Source organism: Aythya marila (assembly GCF_965140915.1).
Source record: "Aythya marila genome assembly, chromosome: 4".
Taxonomy (NCBI): Eukaryota; Metazoa; Chordata; class Aves; order Anseriformes; family Anatidae; genus Aythya; species Aythya marila.
This window is the reverse complement of record NC_139045.1, coordinates 76,352,120-76,377,394: the sequence shown is the minus strand read 5'-3', so window position 1 is coordinate 76,377,394 and position 25,275 is coordinate 76,352,120. Positions and strand designations below refer to the sequence as shown.

Sequence of the window (25,275 nt, the reverse complement as noted above, 5' to 3'; positions counted from 1 at the left end):
GCCCCCTTTTCCTCTAGAGGAACCCCTGCACCCACATAGGGTCCCAGAACCCCTATGGGGACCCCAGGCTGGCCCCACATCGGTGTCTCTGTGTCCATACAGAAACCCTGCGCCCCTATAGGGACCCCCTGTATCCATACGGGGACCCCTACATCTGCCTCCTCCAAGGGGGGCACCCCAGGGAGAGACCCCAAAGAGGGGACTGTGGGGTTGGGGCGGTCCCACAGCTTGGGGACACGGAGGGGGTCCTCAGCCCTGTCCCACCCCACATACTGGGTGTCACTGGTTTGCACTGGTTTGCACTGGGCGATGTGTTGGGATCCTGGCTCCCCCCCTTCCCCTATACTGGGCACAGGGGATGGGGTCCCACGGTGTCCCCGGCACCGCCTCCAGCACCCCAAATTCATCTGGGGTGAGGAAGGGGGACACCCCGTGACCCTCCGGGGCAGGGTGCTGGGACCCCTTGGGGTGGCCTTGGGGTCTCACCGGGGAGCAGCACCCCAAGGGACAGGGGGACTGGGGACAGGGGAATATGGGGACACGGGGACAGGGGGACATGGGGACACTGGGATGGAGAGACATGGGGACATGGGGACAGGGGAATATGGGGACAGGGGGACAGAGGGACATGGGGATGGGAATATGGGGACACAGGGACAGGGGAATATGGGGACACAGAGATATGGGGACATGGGGACAGGGGAATATAGGGACACAGGGACAGAAGGACATGGGGACACAGGGATGGAGAGACATGGGGACCTGGGGACAGGGAAATATGGGGACAGGGGAATATGGGGACAGAGGGACAGAGGGACATGGGGACAGAAGAACAGAGGGATATGGGGACACAGGGATGGAGGGACATGGGGACCTGGGGACAGGGGAATATGGGGACAGGGGAATATGGGGACAGGGGGACAGGGGGACAGAGGGACACAGGGACAGAGGGATATGGGACATGGGGACAGAGGGACATGGGGGCAGGTGGATATGGGGACACAGGGACAGAGGGACATGGGGACACAGGGATGGAGAGACATGGGGACCTGGAGACAGGGAAATATGGGGACAGGGGGACAGGGGGACATGGGGACAGGGGAACATGGGGACACGGGGACACAGGAACAGGGGGACACGGGGACAGGGGAATATGGGGACGGAGGGACATGGGGACAGGGGGACATGGGGACACAGAGACATTGGGACGTGGGGACAGGGGAATATGGGGACACAGGGACAGGGGAACATGGGGACAGAGGGACATGGGGACAGGGGAATATGGGGACACAGAGACAGAGGGATATGGGACATGGGGACACAGGGACATGGGGACAGAGGGACATGGGGGCAAGAGGATATGGGGACACAGAGACATGGGGACAGGGGAATATGGGGACACAGGGACAGGGGGACACGGGGACACAGAGACATGGGGACATGGGGACATGGGGATGCAGGGACATGGGGACATGGGGATATATGGACAGGGGTACCTATGGACAGGGGGCTGCAGGGGTATGGGGACACGGGGACAGGGGAATATGGGGACACAGGGACATGGGGGCGCCAGCACGGGGCAGGCAGGAGCGCAGCGGGGTGGGTGAAGGGGGCTGTAGGGTATGGGGTCGTGCACCCTGATCTCTTTGTGTGGGGCCGCCCAAACCCAGCTTTGTGCCTCCCGGCTGGGTCTGTGGGGTGACCCCAGCCGGCACCGCGGGGCTGCGCCCGCAATCCCAAAAACCTCCCGGTGCCGGTGGGGGTGTTATTGGTGATTTTTTTTTTTCCCGTGTTTCCACCAAAAACGCACGTGGGGCTGCGGGGCCGCCGCTCCCAGCAAGCAGCGGGGTCAGCGCGTGGGGACAGACGGACAGAGGGACAGAGGGACAGAGGGACAGAGGGACATCCCGGCGGCCCCTTTCCCTTCTCCATCTCTCCCAGAGATTTGGGATTTTCCCCGTGCCCCCCCGTCCCCCGGTTTGGGGGCGATGCCGCGGGGCGCGCGCTCCCCGGTGCGCAAAGCGCCCGTTCGGGGCCGGACACGGCGAGCACCGGCCCGTGCCGTGCCGATGCAAACTGGGATGAACTGGGAGCTGTGGGGGGGCTATGGGGGGGCTGGTGCTGACCCCAGAAATGTGACATCGGGGCGCATCGGCACTGCGTGCCACCCGCTGCGCCTCGGGCACCTTGGGCACCCCGGGCACCCCGGGCACCTTGGGCACCTTGGGCACCTTGGGCACCCCAAACACCCCAAACACCCCAAACACCCCAAGAACCCCAAACACCCCAAATACCCCAAACACCCCGAGCACTCAATCGGGGCATTCCCCATCCCAGGATGTCGCAGCCACGCCGGGAGCTGTCGGCGAGGTGCGGGCGCGCAGCTCTCCGTTCCCACAGTTTCCATCGGCTGCAGGGCTGGGCTGCCTTGTATATTTTTTTTTTCTCCTCATGTTTTTATTTTTTATTTTTTATTTTTCTCCTTTTTATTTTTTTCTCCTCTTTTTTTTTTCTTTTTTTCCCCTTTTTTCCGGTTCAAGCCAGCAACAAAATGGCTGCGAAGCCTGCCTCGGCGCTCGCTGGGGAGTTGGCTTCCAGCGCTCTCGCTGCCGGGGCAGCCAAGCGCAAAAAATGTGCGAGTTCAGCTGGGGAGGAGGAGGGGGAGGCCCCACCGGCTGCCCCCCCCCTCACTTTGCCAGCTTTTTATGTGTTTCACAGAGCTTTTTTTTTTTTTTTTTGCTGCTTTTTCCCCCCCCCCCCCCGCCTCCCCGCTCACCACCTGCCGCGGCACTGGGCACCCCTGGCGCAGGGCTTGGGGGGGTGTGGAGGGGGGAGTTATGGGGCTGGGGGGGGGGCAACATCCCAAACGCTGCCCCAATTTTGGCTTCCCTGGGTTTTTTTCCCCATGGGGAGGGGGCTGCCACCCCCTTATGTACCTGTGCGCCCCCAGATATTTGGGTTTCTCCTCCTCACCCCTTGGACCCCGTGGACCAGGGCTTGTCACCCCCCTGCACATCCCCCCCAATGGGGTATTTTTGCTTCCCACCCCCTCCCCAAGCCCCCTGCGTCCCCATGGAGGGGTTTCTGTGTCCCCCCCCATGGCTCCACGCATCCCCACAGCTGGGATTTTGCCCCCCAGCCCCATGCATCCCCAAGGGGTGGGGGAGTTTCTGTGCCCCCCAGCCCCATGCACCCCACGGAGAGCTTTCCGTCCCCTCTCCACGCATCCCCACGGCCGATATTTTTCCCCCCAGCCCCATGCATCCCCACGGAGAGGTTTTGGTGCCCCCCCCCAAGTCTTCAAGCATCCCCACGGCTGGGATTTTGCCCCCCAGCCCCGTGCACCCCACAGAAGGGGGGTTTCTGTACCCCCCAGCCCCCTGTGTCCCCATGGAGAGGGGTTTCTGTGCCCCCCAGCCCCGTGCACCCCACGGAGAGCTTTCCGTCCCCTCTCCACGCATCCCCACGGCCGGGATTTTTTCCCTCCCCAAACCCCGTTCCCCAAAACCCACGCCGTGACGCCGCCCCCCTCAACCCCACGCTCGCCCCCCCTGCTCCATCCCTTATGCATCCGTGCCCTGATGCGGGCTGACAGCCCGGCTGCGCCCGGTGCCCGGCGCTATTTTGGTTGACGCTAATTTGCTCTGTGTAGGGCCGGGGTTCAGGCTCCGGTCAGCCTTGCCTGATATCATCTTCCCGTTTGTTCCACTAAAGGTTTTCCTGTCAGCTCCCCTTAGCCTCCGCGTGCTCCCCGAACTGTGAATGCGACGCAGTTTGGGACCGCCACGCGTCAGCCTCGCCGGCCCGCTGGGGGCACCCCACTCCCGCTCCCCAAAACCGCCCTGTGCCGGGGGTTTCAGCCCCATAAGGAAGGGGGGCACACGGGGATGTGTGGGGGATGTGGGCACCCTTGTGCTGCACCCCCTGCCCCTCTGGGAACCCCCCCAGCATGTCCCTGCGCCCGGCACAGGAGCCCAGCGCGTCCCCAGCATTTTTGGGGTGCTCGCCCACCCCAACAAATTTTTGGGGTGCTGCACCCACCCAGCACCCACCCAGGGGTCCGGCAGAGCCCCCCACATCCCCACAGGTGTCCCCAGCCCCCTGGTGTCAGCTTGGCGGTGGTTGGGGACCCTTGGGGGGGGTCTGGGGGGGGTCTGCGTCAGCGGGGGATTAGCGGCGCTGGATCCTCTTAGCGCCTGCCAGGCGCCTGCCAGGGTTTAGCAGCCCCTGACGCCACCGCAGCCGTCCCAGGGTCCCCAGGGCATGGGGGGGTGGACACGGGGACACTTGGGGACGAGTGGCAGAGCCCAGGCTGACCCCAAAACCACCGGGTGCCGGGGTCCCCAGATATAGGGTGGCTCCTCGGGGGTCTGCGGCCACCAGGAGCCTCCGGGGAGCATCCAGAAGCGCCGGGGAGGCCGGAGGCAGCCCAGTGACACCAGTTTGGCTCCAGATCCCCTCCTGGGAGCAGCCCCCGCAGCCCCCCAGCCCCTGCCCACCCCATTAACTCACTTTCCAGCCTGGCCCCCGGCAGCCGGGCGGGCGCCGGCGCTAAATAGGTCAGGGCTGCGGCGCTGCTGCCTGCACCGTGGGCGCCGTGACCCCTGCCCTGCCCGGCCCCCAGCACCCCCCCCCCGTGTGTGTACCCCCCCATCCACACCCCCTTGCGCCCCCCGACACCCACGCGTGCGCCCGTGCACTTCCTGCAGGTGGGGAAACCGAGGCACGGCCCCGAACCGAACCAAACCCCGTGCATCTGTGGGGTGTAAAGGGGCTGGGGGGGTGTGGAACTGCTGAGGGGGCAAAGCTCTCGGGGCTGGGAAGGGGTTTTCCTCTCCGGATTTGGGTGAAGGCGGCGGGTTTTTAGCCAAATCCTCACCTGGAAGCCGGCTGGAGCTGGGCTGGGGGTGAGCGCACGGCTCGGGGGCGCAGCCGGGGGGGGCTTTGGGCAGCAGCGCCCGCCCCAGGCAGAGCAGCTGCATGAGCCTGGCCCCCCCCAAAAAACCTCCTTGTGCCCCCCCTTACACCTCCCCATGGCCCCTTACACCTCCCCATGCCCCCCTACCTCCCCATGTCCCCTGTCACCTCCCCATGTCCCCAATCTCTCCATACCCTCCAACCTCCCCATGCCCCCTGCTACCTCCCCATGCCCCCCGTCACCTCCCCATGCCCCCCGTCACCTCCCCGTGCCCCCCCCTTCCCCACACCCCCCCTCCCCGTGCCCTTTCAGCGTTCACCTCCGCGTCCCCTTCGCCAATGTCTCGGTGGCAGCCAGGTCTCCAGCACAAATGCCACCGCACCCGCCGGCGGTGCCGTGACCGTGCGGTCACCCCACGCTCCCAAGGTCCCTCCGTGGGTCCCAAAAACTTGAGGACCCCCCCCCCGAGGCCCCAAACACCCGCTCGGGGCCGTCGGTGTCACCATCCTGTGTCACCGTCCCGGGGCAGGGGACGCCCAGGCTGGGGGGTGCTGCGCTGAGCCCAAGCTCCTGAACAAAGAGGGGTGGGAATGGGGGGGGGTGGGGGTGGAAAAAGGTGGAGGGGGGACAGAGGGGTGGGTGCAGGGGGGTGGAGGAAGGGATGGGGGTGGGTGGTGGGTGGATGGGTGGAAGGATGGATGGATGGATGGAAGGATGGGTGGATGGGTGGATGGGTGATAGAGGGGTGGGTGATGGAGAGGTGGGTGCTGGAGGGGTGGGCGATGAGGGGATGGGTGCTGGAGGGGTGGGTGATGGATGGATGGGTGCTGGAGGGGTGGGCGATGAGGGGATGGGTGCTGGAGGGGTGGGCGATGGAGAAATGGGTGCTGGAGGGACAGCAGGACGGAGGGGAGGTGGATGGAAGGAGGGCTGGGGGGGCTGGCCGGGTGCCACAGCGGGAGCGGAGCGGGGAGAGAGAGAGAGAGGCCGAGAGGGCAGGGGACGGCTGGGGGAAGGACGGACAGACGGACAGAGGGACGGACAGACGGACAGAGGGACGGACAGACGGACAGGGCCCAGCTTCACCTGTGTGTCCGTGGCTCTGTGGGGTTCCCAGCGCGCTCCTGCCTCACCCCTCTGCTCCCCTTGCCCGCTGGGCGCCCCCCGGGACACAAAGTGCCCAAATCCGACCCCTTTGCGCCCCGCTTTGAGCCCCCACCGGTGCCCCCCGGGGGAGTTGGGGTCCCACCAAACCCTTCCCACGGCCGGGGCAGGATCACTTCTCTGCGAATCTTCCTCCTCCTCCTCCTCCTCCGTGCGCCCCGCTTCTGGCTCCAGCCCTCTCCAAGCACGCGGGCGAAGCGGCCGCCCCTGCGCACCGACCCCCCCCCCCGGACCCCCAGCCCCTCCAGGAGCAGCTTGAAGCTTCCAGGCCTCCCTCCGTGTCCTGCCTGGTCCTGGGGGGCTCTCCTGGAGGTGAGGGTGACCCCGGCACCCGTGGGTGCCCGAAAAATGACGAAGCGAGGGCTGGGTGCGAGCTAACTAGGGGTCCCCGTGCTCGGCGTGGTGTCCCCTCTCCTTCAGGTGCCTTCACCCACCCCATTCCTGCCTGGCGATGTGACCTGTGGGGTTTTGGGGCTGGGAGGTGATGGAGTGCATGAAGGGGGGGGTGCAGCCACCCCAAAACCTCCACGTTTCACCCCAAGTTGTGCGGGGCCACGCGCGTCCATGCGCCCAGGCTTCGGTGTGAGATGGGGCGAGCTGGAGGCACGGGGCTGGGAACTGGGGCTGGGAACTGGTCTGGGGATGGGACTGGGGACAGGATTGGGGTTGGGGACGGGGTTGGGGACAGGACTCGAGGTCCTGGCCACGCTGCACTGCTTGGGGACAGCTCCAGCCATCCCCATCCCAGCTTCTGCCATCCCCGCTGCCCGTGCCCTGCGCCCCAAATCCCTTCCCAGCCCCCAGGGCAGCCCCAAACCCCTGTGGGGTCAGCGCCCTCCGTCCCCACGGGCCTGGGGGGGCACCCCCGGACTCACCCACAGCTCCGGGACCCTTGGCAGCAGCCACCAGCTCGGCTCCAACTGTGCCACAAGTCCACACAAAGGCGGCCCCCCAGCCCTGTCCCCGTCCCCGTGTCCCCGTCCCCATCCCGGCCCCCGCCAGGGCAGACAGCCTGGTGCCACCAGGGCTTAATGAGGGCGCGAGGGCGGTGGGCTAGGGGGGGGGGGGGGGGCTGCACGCTCCAGACTCACCCCCCCTTTGGTGGGACCGCTGCTTAACCCTTCCCCTGCTGCTCCTCCCTGTCCCCACCTTGGGGGACAGCGGGGAGGATTTTTTTTGGGGGGTCCCTGCGCCTCCACAGCTCCCCGCAGCAGGTACTGGGGGGGTCTGGCTGCAGGTTCCCCCTCCGGGACCCCCCAAAAAAGTGCTTGGGAAGGAGCCAGGCGGGGACTCCAGACTAACAAAGTGCCCCCCAACACCCCCACCCCCCCCAAAATACCTCCACCCCCCCAATCTCTCTGCCCCCCCAGCATCTCCAGCCCCATGCAGAGCAGGGGGGCCGCGGTCCCCATCCCACCCATCCCTTTTTACCACGCTGGGGGCACAGCACATCCCCCCCCCCCCAAAAAAGAAGCTCCCCCTCGCTGGGAACCCCCCCCAGGTCCCCGACACCCCCCACCCCCTGTGCGTCCCCCATGGGTGCTGCAGGTGAACCCCCAGGTGGGGGGGGCCACCAGTGCCCAACTGGGCTGGGCGCTGGGCTGGGGGCTCCTCTGGGTGCCCCCCCACGTCCATAGAACCTCCCCCCCCAGCCGCAGCACCTCTGGGCCGTGTGCGTGGTGCAGAGGGGCTCCAGCCCGCGAGCCCCCTCCCCACGCCGGGCCCCTGTCCCTGTGCACCCGTCGCCGCCTTCTCCACCTCCTCCTCCCTGCCCCATTTCCTTGCGCTCGCTCTTTCTGTTGTGATGTGCCCCCCATCCATCCGTCCGTCCGTCCGTCCGTCTGTCCATCCATCCCTCCATCCATCCCATTATCTGTCTGTCTGTCCATCCCTCAACCCCTCCATCCACCCGTCCCTCCATCCATCTGTCCGTCCGTCTGTCCATCCATTCATCCCTCCATCCATCTCATTATCTGTCTGTCTGTCCACTCATCCATCCATCCGTCCATCCGTCCCTCCATCCATCTATCCCTCCATCCATCCGTCCGTCCATCCGTCCGTCCATCCATCCATCCATCCCTCCATCCACCCCATTGTCTGTCTGTCCATCCCTCCATGCATCCATCCATCCTATTATCCACCCCATTATCCATCTGTCCGTCTGTCCACCCATCCCTCCATCCATCCCTCCATCCATCCATCCATCCACCCATCCATCCCATTATCCGTCTGTCTGTCCATCCCTCCATCCCTCTATCCTTCCACCCATCCATCCATCCGTCTGTCCGTCCATCCATCCCTCCATCCATCCCATTATCCATATTTGTCCATCCATCCATCCACGCCCCCACCCCCCCACCCACCCATCCCATTATCCGTCTGTCCGTCCGTCCATCCCAACGCCCCCATCCCCGCAGTCCCCACGTTTGGGCCGGGTGCTGCGGGGGGGCGCTTCCCCTGCCCCTGCCCCTGGCCCCTGACGCAGGGGGGGCCGCCGGGCTCTGGGGACCGGGCACCGGGGGGGGGGGGGGGGCAACAACCGGGGGGTCCCCCCCTTGAGCTGCGATCCGAGCCTGGGGTTTGGGGGCTCGGGGGGGGGGGGGCCGTGGTGCCGTGTCCCCGCCACCCCCGTGTCCCGGCGCCGCCCCCCCCCCCGCCTCCCGGGCGCGGCTTCTCGCGGGGGGGCCGGACCGGGGCGGAGCGGGGCGGAACGGGGCGGAACGGGGAAGGGGTGGCCACGGGGGGGGGGGGTGCCGGCGCCATGGCCGCGCTGTTCGGCGGCGTGGAGGGGTGAGAGGCTGCGGGGGGGGGGCCGGACCCACGTCCCCAAACCTCTCCTGACCCCCCCCCATTGCTTACAACCCCCCCCCCGCTGTTTGCCCCCCCCCGCTGCTTGCGCCCCCCGTGCGCCCCCGTGCGCCCCCGTGCGCCCCTGGTGCCCCTTGGGGAGGTCGCGGTGCAGGGCCCCGGGGGGGGTAAAAGCCGGATCCGTAGCCCCCACCCTAGGGATCCCCACCTGGGGGGGTCATTGGGGGGGTCTTTGGGGGGGTGGCAGCAGCGCAGGGCCCGGCAGTGACCCCCCCGTGTCCCCACAGAGGGGGCACCCACTCCCGGGTGGTGCTGGTGGCGGCGGACGGCCGCGTCCTGGCCGAGGCGGAGGGGCCCTGCACCAACCACTGGGTAAGCACAATTTGGGGGGGGGGGTCCCCCAAACCCCGAGGTGACGGTGGAGGAGCTGGGGGCCGTGGGGTGCCCCCCCCACACCCATGGGGGTGCTGGCGGGGGGCTCAGTGCTGCTCCCCGGGGTGCCCAAGCTGGTCGGCGCCGCGGCGTGCGCGGAGAGGATCCAGGAGCTGGTGAGCGAGGCCAAGCGCAGGGCAGGCGTGGACCCAAAGGTGCCTCTCCGCTCGCTGGTGAGCCCCCATCCTCACCCATTCCGCCCCCCCCAAGTGTCCCCCCTGCTCTGGGTGACGTCCCCGTGGTGGCAGGGGCTGTCCCTGAGCGGGGGGGACCAGGAGGATGCCATCGCCCTGCTGCTGGCGGAGCTGCGCCGCCGCTTCCCGTGCCTGAGCCAGAGTTATCACCTCACCTCCGACGCCCTGGGGGCCATGGCCACCGCCACCGACCGTGGTATGGGAAGGCCCCGGGGGGGGTGATTAAATTCCCCAAGGGTTGACCTTGTGGGGCGTTGTATGGGGCGGGGGGTGCCGGTGTCCCCAACGCTGTCCCCACCGCAGGCGGCATCGTGCTGATCTCGGGCACCGGCTCCAACTGCAAGCTCATCAACCCCGACGGCTCGCAGACGGGCTGCGGCGGCTGGGGGCACATGCTGGGCGACGAAGGCTCCGGTGAGGAGGAGGAAGGGGGCTCGGGGAAGGGGTTTGGGTTGTTGTTGGGGGGGGGGGCTCACGTCGGTTGCGCGCCCTGCAGCCTACTGGATCGCGCACCAGGCGGTGAAGACGGTTTTCGACTGCATGGACAACCTGCAGGAGCCGCCGCACGACGTCGGGCACGTCAAGCAGGCCATGTTCCAGTACTTCCAGGTGCCAAATTGGGGGCTTGGGGGGGGTCCAGCATCGCTCGGGGCTCATTGGGGGGGGTCCCAGCATCGCGCAGGGCTCATGGCGGGGCCCTGCCCCAGGTCTCGGACAGGTTGGGGCTCCTGACGCATCTCTACCGCACCTTCGAGAAGGCCAAGTTTGCGGGGTTTTGCCAGATCCTGGCAGCGGGTAGGGCACCGTGCGGGGCTGGGTTTGGGCCCTAAAGCGGGTGGTGGCAGCCCCGGGGGGGGCACAGTCGGGGTTGCCACGCTGGGTGCCCACCGGGGACCTCCCCGTGTCCCTCGCTGCTGGTCCCTTTGCCCCTCGCGGCCCCCAGCACCCCAATTCCCTGCCCCATCGCTGCCCTTCGCCCCGAGCGCCCTCTGCCCCTTGAGCGATGGGGAGCGGCCGTCGGGGTGGGGACGGGTGCCAGTGAGCATGGGGACACCGTGAGCTGTCCCCATCCCCGTCCCCATCCCTGTCCCCATCCCCGACCCTGTCCCCATCCCGCTGCCCCTCTCGGCGCCAGGTGCCCAGGCAGGGGACCCTCTGTGCTGCCACATCTTCAGCAAGGCCGGGGAGGTGCTGGCTCGCCACGTGGTCGCCGTGCTGCCCAAAATCCACGAGGTGAGAGGTGGGGGACGGGGACGTCCCCCGCTCCTGTCCCCGGGGTCCTTGGGGTTGGGGCTGCGGGACCCCCTGCTCCTGATGCGCCATCGGCACGGTGCCCAGGAAGCTGCTTGGAGCAGGGGTCTCCTGGCCCTTGGGGGGGTCTCCGGGTCATCTGGGGGGGTCTCTAGGTCTTGGGATCTCCTGGCCCTGGTTTTTTTGGGCCCTGGGGGTCTCCTGGCCCCATTTCCCCCCCACGGAGGGGGCTGAGCCACCGCCTGCTCCCCGCGCAGAGCCTGTTCCAGGGGGAGCTGGGGCTCCCCATCGTCTGCGTGGGCTCCGTCTGGAACAGCTGGGACCTGATGAGGGAAGGTGAGCGGGGGCACGGGGGGTGTCCCACACCCTGTGGGAGCTCCACGTGTCCCCCCGAGCCCCCTGGTGACAGTGGGGGCGGGATGGGCCCCCTCCCTGTGGGGGACTCCCTCGCCTCCCGGGGGTCCCGGTGGCTCCTGCCACCCCAAAACCTCCGTCCCCTTGTGTAGGATTTGTCCGGGTGCTGGCGCAGGCTCAGGGGGAGCGTCCCGGGGGTCCCTTCACCCATTTCAGCCTCCTGAAGCTGAGGCAGTCGTCGGCGCTGGGGGGGGCCAGCCTGGGGGCCAAGAGCATCGGGCAGGCGCTGCCCCTGGACTACGCCGCCAACGTGGACGTCTTCTACAGCCACCGCTTCTAGAGGGGGATTTTTGGGGGGGTTTTGTACAATAAAAGGAAGGAAGGAGCCGAGCCGCTGCCTGCACGGTGCGTCGGGGCCGAGGGGGAGGAGGAGGAAGAGGAGGAGGAAGGCTCCTGATGGCCACAATGCGCTCCGGGCGCAAGGTGCCACCGGTGGCCACCAGCTCTGAGTGGTGGTGGTCCCCTTGTCACCGCGGTCCTGGTGCAGCTGCCACGAGGAAGGGGACAGGTCAGACCCCAGGGCAGGGTCTGAAGCTGTCCTTGGGGGTGTTTGGGGGGACACGGGGGGCTATGGGGCCACCCCACCGTGGTGCCCATGAGCCCTGGGGAGATGCAGGCATGGGGAGGTTGTGGCCGGGCACGTGGAGTCCGCTGGGGCTGGGGTAAGGGCTGGGGTTGGGCTGGAGGAGGAAGGAAAGGGGAAAAAAAAAAAAAGGGGTGGGGAGAGAGAGGAGGGGAGGAAATGAAAATAAGGGGAAAAAAAAAGGGGAGAGAGCAAAGGGGAAAAAAATAGGGGAGAGAGCAAAGGGGAAAATAAAGGGGGAAGAGAGAGAGCAAAGGGGACAAGGGGGATAAGAGGAAAAGGGGGATAAGAGGACATGAGGGATGAGGAAAAGGGGGATAAAAGGAAAAGGGGGAAGGAAGAAAACAAGACAATTATTTTCCGTGGATTTCGGGTGGGCTGGGGAGGAATCGGCCCCTCCAGGCTGGATGGGAGGTGTGGGGGCTCTCCATGGGGCTCTGCTGCAAGGTGCAGCCCGATGGGGCTGCCTTTTGTCAGCTTCCAGGCTGGGAATCGCCTCCTTTGGCTTCCCAAATTGCTTTTTGGCTTGGTTTGGGTTGGTTTGGGTTGGTTTTGGTGCTGCAGGTCTCGTGTCTGCTCACGGGGAGGAGGAAAACCTCGCGGGGACAGGCGGCGCGGGGCCGAGGCGCGTGGCACCGAGCTGGCACCGAGCTCACCCAGGGCAGATTCCTGCACTCCTCCATTCCAAACCATTTTTATTTCTCATAACGCCGTGTCCGAAATTTACAGCACGTCACCGGAAGGTCGTTTTGTAGCTTGCTTTGTGGTTTTTTGGGGTAAGAAATCAAACGGAAACCAAGAAAATAAAAGGCAGGGGGTGCGCACCGAGGGGGCTACACCAAAGGCTCCGAGCCCGCGGGCTGGGGGCAGCTGAGGGGTGCTGGGGGGCAGCAGGGGCGGTGCTGCGGGCACCAAAATGCCCCAAAATCTGGCGGTGGTGCTCGGGGGCACCAAAATGCCCCAAAATCTGGCGGTGGTGCTCAGCCCCGTACCGGTTTGGGGACAGGGGGCTGCGCGCCCCGCGGCGTGCCGAGCTCCCCGGCTGCGTGCTGGGTTGCTGTGGGGGTGAGTTTCCACCTCTGCAGCCCCCCAGGGATGGGTAAGCCCCTCCCCAATTAACCGGTGTGGTTAATTAAAGGGAATGGTTTTGGGGGTACCGCACTCGGGGTGGCCGTGCCGGAGCCCCCTGCCCCAAATTGCCGCCCCCGTGGGCACTGCGGGCAGCAGGGGGACGCTGCCCTCGCCCCCCCCAGCCTGCCCCGTGGCCTCGCCCCCGGCCCCAAAAGCGGGCTCTGCCCTCCCCCGACCCCAAAACTGGCCCCTGGAGGAGGTGTCTGCTCTCCGAGGGGCAGCAGGGGGGGCGGAAAAGGGCTCCCGGGAGGTGCAAGCCCATGGCTGGTACCTGTGGAGTATGGGGGTGATGGGGGGGTCCTCACCTTTATAGGGGGTCCTCCCCTTTATAGGGGGTCCTCCCCTTTATGGGGGGGGTCCTCCTCTTTATAGGGGGTCCTCCCTTTTATAGGGGGGCCCTCTCCTTTATAGAGGGGTCCTCCCCTTTATAGGGGGGTCCTCCCTTTTATGGGGGAACCCTCCCCTTTACGGGGGGGTCCTCTCCTTTATAGGGGGTCCTCCCCTTTATAGGGAGATCCTCTCCTTTATAGAGGGGTCCTCCCCTTTGTAGGGGGTCCTCTCCTTTATAGGGGGTCCTTCCCTTTTGTAGGGCGGGTCTCTCCTTTATAGGGGGTCCTCCCCTTTATGGGGGGGTCCTCTCCTTTATAGGAGGTCCTCCCTTTTATAGGGGGACCCTCTCCTTTATAGAGGGGTCCTCCCCTTTATAGGGGGGTCCTCCCGTTTATGGGGGGGTCCTCTCCTTTATAGGGGGTCCTCTCCTTTACAGGGGGTCCTTCCCTTTACAGGGGGGGTCCTCCCTTTTATAGGGGCCCTCTCCTTTACAGGGGGCTCCTCGCCTTTATAGGGGGGTCCCCTCCTTTATAGGGAGGTCCTCCCCTTTATTTGGGGGTCCTCCCCTTTATTTGGGGGTCCTTTCCTTTATAGGGGGGTCCTCCCCTTTATTTGGGGGTCCTCCCCTTTATAGGGGCTCCTCCCTTTTACAGGGGCTCCTCTCCTTTCCCAGGGGGGCTGCTGGAGACCAGCTCCGTGCTCTCCGCTCTGCCCCACGCCTGAGCAGGGGCCACGTTCGCTTCTTTTGGGATTGATTTCGAGGAGAAGCGAAGGTGCAGACGCCTGTGATGCCGGGTAAGCTCGAGGGGAAATATTTTTTTTTAAGGGCCACGTGCTGTATGGCAGAAGCTCTGCCCCCAAAAGTGGGAGGGGGCCGGGGGGTGCAGGTCTCCGTGCCGCAGGGGCGCCCAGGACCCTCCAGGCACGCAGGGTGCTGCCCCCTCAGCACCCACCCCAGGGATTTGGGGTGTACCCAAATCCCAGCACCCACCCCAGGGATTTGGGGTGCACAGAAGGCTTCTCCTGGCCTTCAGCTACGGAAATCCTAAGGGAAAAATGAGGAGCCCCCGTGGCTTTGGGGCGGGCAGGGACCCCCCCCCAAAACCAAACCGTACCCGGCGAGGGGCCGCGGCGCAGCCGGATTCCGGCACGGACCTGAGGGCTGCGAGTCCGAGGAAGCCAAAAACCACCCCAAAAAGTGCCAGACGATGCCAAGGAGGAGTTAAAAAAAAAAAAAAAGAAAAAATAAAAAAAATAAAAAAAAAAAAGGAAAAAAAAGGAACTGGAAAAAGGGAAAAAAAAAGGAAGTGGAAGCGCGGAGCGAGATCCCGCTGCAGAGCGCGGTGGCTCCTGGCCCCCCCCGTGGCCCCTCAGTGCTGTCCCCAACAGAAATGGGGGCACGGGGACAGGGGGACACAGTCTGTGCTCAAGCCCCCCCCTCAGTACTTCACCCCGGGTACGAATTCCTTGGCGTCCGGGTTCAGGTTGCTTTTGCTCTGCGGGAGAAGCAGGAGGGGGGGGTCACCAACAGCGGCGCCCCCCCGGCGAGCGCTGCGTCCCCCCCCGCGGACCCGTCCCCGATTTTTGGGGTTCTGCCGTGGGTTTCCACGCACAAAAAGCCTCCCCCAGCCCCCCCCGCGCCCCTCGAGGTGCTGCTTAAGGGGTGGCAGCTCCGAGGGGTGCGCTCCCAGGCGGGGTTTTGGGGGGAGATTTTGGGGACCCCCCCCCCGTCTCCGGAGCTGTGAGGTGCCTGCAGCTGCACCGAGCACTGCTGGCAGCAGAGGGAGGCAAAGCAGCTCCAAAAATACCAGTACGTGAACTGGGAGCTCTGTCAATACCAGTACATGAACTGGGAGCTCCATAAATACCAGTACATGAACTGGGAGCTCTGTCAATACCAGTACATGAACTGGGAGCTCTGTAAATACCAGTACATGAACTGGGAGCTCTGTAAATACCAGTACATGAACTGGGTGCTTTATAAATACCAGTACATGAACTGGGAGCTCCGTAAATACCAGTACATGAACTGGGAGCTCCGTAAATACCAGTATGTGAACTGGGAGCTCCATAAATACCAGTACATGAACTGGGAGCTCTGTCAATACCAGTACATGAACTGGAAGCTCTGTCAATACCAGTACATGAACTGGGAGCTCTGTAGATACCAGTACATGAACTGGGAGCTCTGTCAATACCAGTACATGAACTGGGAGCTCTGTCAATACCAGTACATGAACTGGGAGCTCCGTCAATACCAGTACATGAACTGGGTGCACCCCAAAGAGCCCAGCTCCGGCCAAAAGGCCCAGAAAGGTCCCCAGCAGGGAACCCCCCGTGGGTGCGAACCCACAGCCCCGTTCTTACCCCAACTGGTTATGGGATGTTTGCACCTTGAGGGATTTCCCCTAAAACGGGCGCCCGTGCGCAAAGCTCCCCAAACACCCCGAGGGGCTCATTTTGATGCCCGGGGGGGGGGTGGGTGGGGGCAGCTCCCCCTTACCAGGATGTCCTCCGAAGCGTGGCCGTCGGCGACCCCGTTGAGCTGCTGTTGGGGCAGATCTCGGGAAGGGATGAACCAGTCCCGGTCCTCTTCCTCCAGCATCTCCTGGAAGCAGCGGTCCAAAAACTCCTGCTCCTGCAGCTCCTCCTCCACCTGCCCAAAAAAAAGCCCTGGGGGAAGCGCAGAGCCGGGTGCCCCCCCCCCGCCCCGGGTGCCAGCCCCGATTTGGCACAAATCAGGGCACCCACCGCACCCCGGGGCCCCATCAGCTCCCCAAAACGCTCCCCAAAATTTGAGAGGTCTCCGCGTAGCAGGGGGGGATTTCGGTGCCATGGGGTCACCTCCCTTAACCCATCGCTTGGAGCCGGGCTGAATTTCCTCGGGGAGGTGTTAAAAGTGATCATGAGCGAGCGAAAAAGCCCCCAAAACCGCTCCGATTTCTGGAGAGCCTCCGTGCGCCAGCCCCAGGAGGCAGTTCTGGCCCCAAAAGCCACCCCACGTCCCCACCAAGCCACCCCAAACCCTCCCCACAGCCGCGTTTCCAGCGGCCCTCCTGGAAAATGCGCAGAGAGACCCCAAAAGCGATTGTGGGGATGTTTTTTTGGGGGGGGGACACTTCGTGGAGGGGACGTTTTTGGGGGACACTTTGTGGAGGGGATGTTTTGGGGAGGACACTTCTTATAGGGGAGGGAGGCTCTGCCCTAAGCTGGACCCCTGCCCGACACTGAGTGAGGGGGGGAGGAATTGGGGGAGGAATTGGGGGAAGAATTGGGGGAAGAATTGGGGAAGGAATTGGGGCAGGAATCGGGGTGAGGAATTGGGGAAGGAATTGGGGGAGGAATTGGGGGAGGAATTGGGGGAGGAATTGGGGGAGAAATTGGGGGAAGGAATTGGGGGAAGGAATTGGGGCAGGAATTGGGGCAGGAGTTTGGGGAGGAATTGGGGGGAAGAATTGAGGGAGGAATTGGGGGAGAAATTGGGGGGAAGAATTGGGGGAAGAATTGGGGGAGGAATTGGGGGAAGGAATTGGGGAAGGAATTGGGGGAAGAATTGGGGCAGGAATTGGGGCAGGAATTAGGGGAGGAATTGGGGGAGGAATTGGGGCAGGAATTGGGGGGAGAAATTGGGGAAGGAATTGGGGCAGGAATTGGGGAAGGAATTGGGGGAGGAATTGGGGCAGGAATCGGGGTGAGGAATCGGGGCAGCTTCTCCTCCGCTCTGCCCTCTCCCCCCCTTCCCCCCCAGAACTGTGGGGCCGTGGCCGCCCCCCCCCAATCTCTCACCTGCCTGTCAAAGTCCTCCTCGTTCTCCATCCACATGTACTCAGCGAAGGGGTTTTTCTCCTTCTCCCCGTGCCCGTTCCCGTTCCCGACCTGCTCCTCCGTGGTTTTGGGGCCGGGCGCCGCGGTGCCGGAGCCATTCATCGTCCCTGCCTCTGGGAGGAAAGGCACCGGGGAGGGGGGGTTGTAGGGTGGGGTTTGGGGGGGTGTTTGGGGGAGTTGTAGGGGGGTTTTTGGGGGGTGAGGCCCCGGGTGGCTCGCGGGTGCTGCGCTTCCAGGAGCCACGTCAGCCGGGAGGCAATGGGGCAAGCGCGGCAGGACCCGTGCCCCAAAGGGAAGCCCCTGCCCCAAAAGGAACCCCCCTGCCCCAAGGGGAACCCCCCTGGAGTAGGGGGGTTCCAGGGTGAATCCCCTGTCCCAAGGGGAACCCCTGTCCCAAAGGGAACTCCCCTGCCCCAAAAGGAACCCCCTGCCCCAAGGGGATCCTCCTGCCCCAAGGGGTGACCCCTGCCCCAAAGGGAACCCCCTACTCCAAGGGGAACCCCCTGCCCCAAAGGGAACCCCTTGTTCCAAGGGGTGACCCCTGCCCCAAAGGGAACCCCCTGCCCCAAAGGGAACTCCCTGCCCCAAGGGGAACCCCCCGCCCTAAAGGGAACCCCCTGCACCAAGGGGAATCCCCCTTCTCCAAGGGGAACCCCCCGCCCTAAAGGGAACCCCCTGCTCCGAGGGGAACCCCTTGCCCCAAAGGGAATCCCTTACTCCAAGGGGAATCCCCTGCCCCAAAGGGAACCCCTGCCCCAAGAGGAACCCCTCTGCCCCAAGGGAACCCCCTGCCCCAAAGGGAATCCCCTGCCCCAAAGGGAACCCCCTGCCCTAAAGGGAACCCCATGCTCCAGGGGGAACCCCATGCTCCAAGGTGAGCCCCCCTGCTCCAAGGGGAATCCCCCACCCCAAGGGGAATCCCCTGCCCCAAAGGGAATCCCCCTTCTCCAAGGGGAACCCCCCTACTCCAAGGGGAACCCCCTGCCCCAAAGGGAATCCCCTGCCCTAAAGGGAACCCCTACTCTAAGGGGAATCCCCTGCCCCAAAGGGAACCCCCCTGCCCCAAAAGGAACCCCCTGCCCCAAAGGGAACCCCCTGCCCCAAAGGGAACCCCCTACTCCAAGGGGAACCCCCTGCCCCAAAAGGAATCCCCTGTCCCAAAGGGAACCCCCTGCCCCAAAGGGAACCCCCTACTCCAAGGGGAACCCCCTGCCCCAAAAGGAATCCCCTGTCCCAAAGGGAACCCCCTGCCCCAAAGGGAACCCCCTACTCCAAGGGGAATCCCCCTGCCCCAAAGGGAACCCCTACTCCAAGGGGAACCCCCTGCCCCAAAAGGAATCCCCTGTCCCAAAGGGAACCCCCTGCCCCAAAGGGAACCCCCTACTCCAAGGGGAATCCCCCTGCCCCAAAGGGAACCCCCTGCCCCCAGGGGGTGTCCTCCTTTTGGGGCCGTGTCCCCGCGTCCCCGCTGCCCGTTTTTATTTTCGGGGGGGCCATTCCACAGCCGTTCGCAATCTGTAGGGCCGGCCCCACCCTACAAGACGCCCGCAGCACCCAGCGGCTGTCGGAGCACCCAGCGCCCGCCTGATTTGGGGAGCTTTGGGGAGAATCCGGGCAGGATTTGGGGAGGATTCTGCAGCCCCACAGAAATCCGCGGTTATCGGGGCGGATCCGGAGGGATTTGGGGTTTTTCAAGCAGGAATCGGGGCTGGAGCCCACCAGCGGTGATGGGAACACGGTCGGTCCCCTAAAAGCCAGGAAGGGCTCGGCAGTTTGTTTTTTTTTGGGGAAACTACCAAAAAACGCCGCTTTTGGGACCTTCTGACGGGGCCAAATGGGGCCCGGGGAGCCCCCTCCCGTCCCATGGGGGCACCTTGGGGTGCGGAGGGCTCGGCAACCCCATAAGGAGCCGAAATGGGATCCTAAAACCCCCCCCTGGGGGCTCGAGGGCGTTGGTCAGAGGTTGGTGGGGAGGAGGAGGAGGAGGAGGAAGGAGGAGCCGGCAGATCCCATACAGATCCCATACAGATCCTGTACAGATCCCATACAGCTTCCCATATAGATCCCATAAAGCTGTGCCACCCTAAAGCTGGCCCCGAGCCCCCCCCCATCCCATTCCCAACCCCTCTCCCAGGCTCGCAGCCCCCCGGGGCCGTTTTGGGGCCGTTTTGGGGCCGTTTTGGAGACCCCCAGGGTCCCGGGGCCGTGCCGAGGGGCTCCGATTGCCGCGGAGGCGGCGACCCCACAAACGGGGCTGCTTTTGGGGTCGTCGTCCCCCCCCACTCCACGATCCCAAGCGGAGGCAGCCACGTGGCCGAAAAGCCGAGATTTTGGGCAAAGGGGAGCTCCGACAGCAGTGGGGGGGGGGCGGATAAAAAAACGGAACTTTTGGAGAGGGTTTTTTTTCCCTTTTCCCCGGAAAATGAAGCCCAGTTCCCAGATGGGGCCTCGAGGACGGGCTCCCAAGGGGCACCCCAAACCGGGCAGTGGGGCCGGGTGCTCCTGGCACCCCACAAGCCGGCAGCTTCGCCCCCCATGGGTGTAGGGTTTCTGCTCTTTTTGTAGGGTTTCTCTTCTTTTTGTAGGGTTTCTGCTCTTTTTGTAGGGTTTCTCTTCTTTTTGTAGGGTTTCTGCTCTTTTTGAAGGGTTTCTGCTCTTTTTGTAGGGTTTCTCTTCTTTTTGTAAGGTTTTTGCTCTTTTTGTAGGGTTTCTGCTCTTTTTGTAGGGTTTCTCTTCTTTTTGTAGGGTTTTTGCTCTTTTTGTAGGGTTTCTGCTCTTTTTAAAGGGTTTTTGCTCTTTTTGTAGGGTTTCTGCTCTTTTTGTAGGGTTTCTGCCCTTTTTGTAGGGTTTCTGCTCTTTTTGAAGGGTTTCTGCTCTTTTCCTTTTTCTTTTTAGGGTAACGAAGCAGAGGACATGTTTTGGGGCTTTTCACACACATCCCCAACACCCAGCCCTAGGCACAGTGGGACCAGGATCCTCACAGGACCCAAACCCCAAATCCCCTCGCCCAGCACCGAAGCTCACCCCACACCGATCCAGGGGCGCGGGCACCTCCCAGGCTCCGGAGCCCCAATTTCGGAGCCACCCCAATGCCGGGCCCCATTTAGGAAGCCCTAATCCCGAACAAGGAGTTCCCAAACCCGACGGTTCCGGGGTTAACACCCCATACCCTGCAGTGGGGACGCCGCGTCCCAGTGCCACGGTCATAAAAACGCTGCTTATGGGGCCGCTGGGGTCCTCTGCCCCTTATGGGGTCCTTGGGGTCCTCTTCTCCTTATAGGGCCCTTGGGGTTCTCTGCCCCTTTATGGGGCCATCAGGGTTCTTTGCTCCCTATGGGGTTCTTGGGGTTCTTGGCTCCTTATGGGGCCTTTGGGGGTCCTCTGCCCCTTATAGGGTCCTTGGGGTCCTCTGCCCCTTATGGGGTCCTTTTCTCCTTATGGGGTCCTTGGGGTTCTCTGCCCCTGATAGGGTCAGTGGGGTTCTCTGTTCCCTATGGGGTCCTTGGGGGTCCTCATCTCTTTATGGGGTCCTCGGGGTCCTCTGTTCCCTATGAGGTCAGTGGCATCCTCTGCCCCTTATGGGGTCCTTGGGGTCCTCTGCCCTTTATGGGGCCGTTGGGGTCCCCTGCTCCCTATGGGGCCCTCTGGGTCCTCTGCCCTTTATGGGGTCTTCGGGGTCCTCTGCTCTTCATGGGGCTGTTGGGGGTTCTCTGCTCTTTATAGGATCCTTGGGGTTCTCTGCCCCTTTATGGGGCTGTTGGAGGTCCTCTGCCCCTTATAGGGTCAGCGGGGTTCTCTGTTCCCTATGGGGTCCTTGGGGGTTCTCAGCTCCTTATGGGGCCATTGGGGGTCCTCAGCTCTTTATGGGGTCCTTGAGATTCTCTGTCCCTTATAGGGTCAGTGGCATCCTCTCCCCCTTTAGGGGGCCATCAGGGTCCTCTGCTCTCTATGGGATCCTTGGGATCCTCTGCCCCTTATAGGGTCAGCGGGGTTCTCTGTTCCCTATGGGGTCTTCGGGTCCTCTGCCCTTTATGGGGTCGTTTGCTCCTTATGGGGTCACTGGGGTCCTCTGCCCCTTATGGGGTCCTTTGCTCCTTATGGGGTCTTCGGGGTCCTCTGCTCTTCATGGGGCTGTCGGGGGTTCTCTGCTCTTTATGGGATCCTTGGGGTTCTCTGCCCCTTTATGGGGCTGTTGGAGGTCCTCTGCCCTTTATGGGGTCCTCTGCCCCTTATAGGGTCAGTGGGGTCCTCTATTCCCTATGGGGTCCTTGGGGGTCCTCAGCTCTTTATGGGGCCCTTGGGTTCCTCTGCCCCTTATGGGGTCCTTGGGGTCCTCAGCTCCTTATGGGGTCCTTGGGGTCCTCTGTTCCCTATGGGGTCCTTGGGGTCCTCTGCCCTTTATGGGGTCCTGGGGGTCCCCCGCTCCCTCTGGGTGCCCCCCCCCCCCCAGCCCCATCCCGGGACCTGGCCCCGCCCCCCCCGCCTGGCCCCGCCCCCCCCGCTCCCGGCGCCCCCCCCCCCGCCCCCCCCGTACCTGCGGGGCCGCCGCCGCCGCCCGCCGCCGCCGCCGCCACCGGGGCCCCCCCCGGCCCCGCCCCGCCGCGCGCTCATTGGTCCGCCCCCGCGCCGGCCGGCCAATGAGGTTAAAGCGAGGGGGTGTGGCTTAGAGGGAGAGGGGCGGGGTCACGGCGCCGCTCGATGCTATTGGCCAGCGGGGCGTCGAGGGGGCGGGGCGGCGGAGGGTAAGCCCGCTCGCCCCGCCTCCCGGCTGTGCCGCCGCGCGATTGGGCGCGGGGATTGGCGTCCCGGCCAATGGGGAGGAGAGGCGGCGAGGCGCCGCAGGTGATTGGCCGAGCGCGCGCGCCCCACGTGGGGCCGCCGGAGGGGGGGCAAAGAGCGGGGCGATGTAAACAACACCCCGCTGCCCTGATTGGCGGGCGGCGGCGCCCAATGGCAGGAGCCGTTACAAACACCCAAGAAGGGCGGAGCTGAGAGCGAGCCGCTGATTGGCGGAGGGCGGGCGAGGGCGGTGGGGCGGGGCCGCCGGTGGCGGCGGCTGTCACGTGGCGGGCGCGTGGCACCGGGGCTGCCCCCCCCGCCCTCCCCGGGGGTCACCCGGGGTCATCCGGGGTCACCCGGCCCCGCCCGCATCCCCCGAGGGGGTGACCCCCATGGGGGGGGGGGCAGCCCCTTCCCCGGTACCCCCCCGGTAACCCCCGGTAACCCCCCCCCCGGTGCCCCCCCCGGTGCCCCCAAGGGCGGGGCCGTGCCCCTCCCCGAGCCCCCTTTGGACGGCGCCGCCCCCCCCCGGGCCCCCGTTGCTCCCCTCCGAGATGCCGCCGGTGGGTGGCGGAGGCTCCGTGCCCCGGCAGAGGGGGCCCGGGACCCCCCCGGTTCTCCCCCCGGTGCCCCCCCCGGTGCCCCTCGACCCGTTCCGGCGGTGAGTGGGAGGGAACCGGAACGACCCCGGGCTGGGGAGGTGGGGGGGAGGGCAAATTCCACGTCCCCGGGGGTCCCGGGGGTTTACCGGGGGGTCCAAGGGGTTTACCGGGGGATCCCGGTGGTTTACCGGGGGGGGCACCGGGGCTGGGGCTTACCGGGGGAGGGGGGCTTGGGGACCCCCGTAGGACCGGGTTCACCCCGTGGGGGGCTCACAGCACCGGCTCCGGACCCCCCAGCCCCGTGCTGTGCCTGCCCCCGGTGCCTGGTGTTATACCGGGGGAGGCACCGGGGAACGGGGTTTACCGGGAGGGGGGGGTCGGGTCACCCCCATGGGGGCTCAAAGCACGGGACCCCTTCCCTGTGCTGTCCCGGCCCCCGGTATCAACCCCCGGTGCCCGGTGGGGGTCCCGGGGGGGGGGTGAGGTGCCACCCCCCGAGGTGTCACCGGGGGCACCGGTCCCGGTCCCGGGGTGTCTGAGGGCTCCTTGTATGGCCGGGCTGTGGGGTGGTAAAAATAACCCCGGGGTGGCACCGGGGGGGGATCCACAGGTACCGGGTGTCCCCCCCAGTGTCCCTGCAGCCCCATCGGTGTCCCCGTGACCCCACGGGGGCACCGAGGGGCCCGTCCCCAGGGCTCCCGGCAGCCCCCCCAAGGTCACTGAAGGCCAGCGGGGGCCCGGTGGGGGCCAGGGAATGTCACCAATGCGGCGGGACGGGAACACGGGGACATGGGGACGGCTCATCCCGGTCCCAGCTGCAGCCACAGGAATTTTAGGACGCCACCGGGACACCGGGGGCCCCGTCCTGGGGTGGGGGGGTGGCAGCCGGCAGCCCCCCCGTACCCCGTCCCCTGCCCGCCACCTCCTCCTGGTTCCCGTTTGGGGCCGCTGGCTTTGGGTTCGGGCACGCTTCTCTCCCCTCTTCCCCGTCCTGTTGGTGTTTTGGGGTGGATTTGCGCCTTTTTGGGGTCATCCCTTTTTGGGCTGGGACCCGAGCCGTTTGCTGGCCCTTCCCAAACCGTGGTGGCCCTGCGCCCAGCGGGGTCTGGCCCTCGACCCCCCGGGGGCACTGGGCTATGGGGCACGCGGGGAGGGGAGCGCGGTGGCGGCCGTTTGGGATCACAGCGAGGAAATTTGGGCGTCGCTGGGAGCTGCTGAGCGGGCGCTAATCCCGGCGCCTGGCCCCGTGGCCGCCGGCCAAGCCCTTTTGGGACACCCTCGAGACGTTGACCCCGGGACGAAGCGGTGCCAGGGGTGGCCCTACAGGGACAGGACCCGGCACCGGGGCTGCTGGCTGGGTGGGCAGCACTGGCACCGCGCCTCCCAGTTCTCCCAGTGCTCCCAGTGCTCCCAGTACCCTCCGTCTGCCTGCGGGCACCCGCTGCCAGCCTCGTGCCGATGAGTTCACGCTGCTTAAATGCTGTCGGGACGTCCCAGGGCTCCTGTTGCAGCCACGGCCGTGCCCTGGGGTGCAGCAGGGGGCAGAGAGCAGAGCCCGGAGCTGCCCTTCCCGCTGTGATTTTGGGGGCTCCCAGCGCTGGGTTGATGCCCTGGCAGCATCAGCGACCCCTCCTCTGCCTGCTGCTGCTGCCAGGCCCAGGGTTTTATCTCCTGGCAGCCCCAAACACCTCGATCCCACGGATGATCCACCCCGGAGAGGCTGCGAGGATCCGGGCCGGCTGCGGCGCTCCCAGCTCAGAGGCACCATCTGCTGGGAATCCTCCCAGCCCGGAGCTCTGACAGCTCCAGGGCCGAGCAGGGAAACCAGCCGAGCAGGGAGGAAGCACATCTGCCCCAAAACAGGCTGTTTTTGCCCCAGAGATCAGGCCAGGAGCAGCAGCAGCACCCGTAGGGAACCGGATCCCAGCCCCGTGGAGCTCCCCTCCCCAGGCTCCCTCCTGCTGCTGATTTTGGCTTTTCTCGTTTGCTGGGCAGTTTCCAGCTCCCGTGAGCTCCTTTTGAAGCTTTTTGGGTGTTTTTTTTGGTGTTGGGGGGTCTGCAGGGACCCAATGTGCCGTGTCAGGTCGCAGCTGAAGCCATCAAACCCATTTCCAAGGGTGAAGTTTGGGAAAACATCCACACTGCCCCAAACTGGAGGTGGTTCGGGGGCAGCATCCGAGCCTTGGCTGTGGCCGGGACAGGGTCGGATCATCTGAAACTCCCCCAAAACCGTAAGATTTTGCCTCATATCCCTTTTGCCTCCCTGCGTTTTGCATCTCACGACTTCTGCAGCTTCTGGCAGGAGCAGAGCTGGTGTCAGCAGGGCAGGGGCTGGCGGGGCTGTGTGAGCAGCCCGGGTGTTTACATTCCCCAAGCTTATTTAGTGTTTCCCTCTTAATGATGCCTTTTAAGACCACGCTTCTGTAATTGCTGCCGGGTGCTGAGCACCCGCGGGGACGGGGCGCCCCTCTGCAGACTGCTCCCTGTGCTCACCCCACACAACCAGGCACAAAAATCATTTTTTTGGCTCATTTTCCTCTCATCGCACACCCTCCTGGGGCTTAATCCATGCCTTCTCTCAGAGGAAAACCCCCTCAAGCAGCCGGGGAGGCCTCCAGGTGCTGGGGGCAGGAGGAATTTGGCTCCCTTGGAGGAATTTGCCTGCTTTGTGCTGGGAGCTCGGCGTGTTGTGACTCCAGCTGTTTTTTTTTTTTCTTATTTTTGGCTGTGTTTTTTCTCACAGCTGTCAGGGCAGCACCACCCGCAGGAGCAGCACAGCAGCGCTGCGCAGGCTGAGCATTCATCTCAGCTTTTATTATGATTATTATTATTTTTTTATAAAGC

General features: G+C 64.9%; 3 protein-coding genes across 7 annotated transcripts in view; 2 read left to right on the top strand and 1 right to left on the bottom strand.

Annotated features, from left to right (window-relative positions):
* Positions 1–8,843: 8,843 nt before the first annotated feature.
* NAGK (N-acetylglucosamine kinase) lies at positions 8,844–11,511 on the top strand (the record flags this gene model as incomplete). The annotated part of the gene is made up of 10 exons (XM_082759083.1): positions 8,844–8,872; positions 9,178–9,262; positions 9,397–9,495; positions 9,571–9,712; positions 9,820–9,930; positions 10,013–10,125; positions 10,224–10,311; positions 10,652–10,749; positions 11,025–11,103; positions 11,274–11,511. The coding sequence occupies 10 exons, from the start codon at positions 8,844–8,846 to the stop codon at positions 11,459–11,461; spliced, it is 1,032 nt and encodes a 343-aa protein (XP_082615209.1). The 3' UTR covers positions 11,462–11,511.
* A 677-nt stretch (positions 11,512–12,188) lies between these two features.
* On the bottom strand, positions 12,189–21,642 carry PAIP2B (poly(A) binding protein interacting protein 2B). The gene is made up of 4 exons (XM_082758648.1): positions 21,585–21,642; positions 17,012–17,163; positions 15,729–15,881; positions 12,189–14,721 (listed from the first exon to the last, which is right to left on the bottom strand). Exons 2-4 carry the CDS (start codon positions 17,150–17,152, stop codon positions 14,665–14,667), a joined length of 351 nt encoding a protein of 116 aa, XP_082614774.1. The 5' UTR covers positions 17,153–17,163; positions 21,585–21,642; the 3' UTR covers positions 12,189–14,664.
* Positions 21,643–22,350: 708 nt separating this feature from the next.
* ZNF638 (zinc finger protein 638) overlaps positions 22,351–25,275 on the top strand; it is a 49,904-nt gene continuing 46,979 nt past the window's right edge. For 2 of the 5 annotated variants that reach the window (XM_082759934.1, XM_082759933.1), the window contains exon 1: positions 22,351–22,490. In XM_082759934.1, coding sequence (XP_082616060.1) covers positions 22,384–22,490 — 107 coding nt within the window. In that variant the 5' untranslated portion in view covers positions 22,351–22,383. The remainder of the gene's footprint in view (positions 22,491–25,275) is intronic. The other 3 variants (XM_082759931.1, XM_082759929.1, XM_082759930.1) reach the window with 2 other exon arrangements.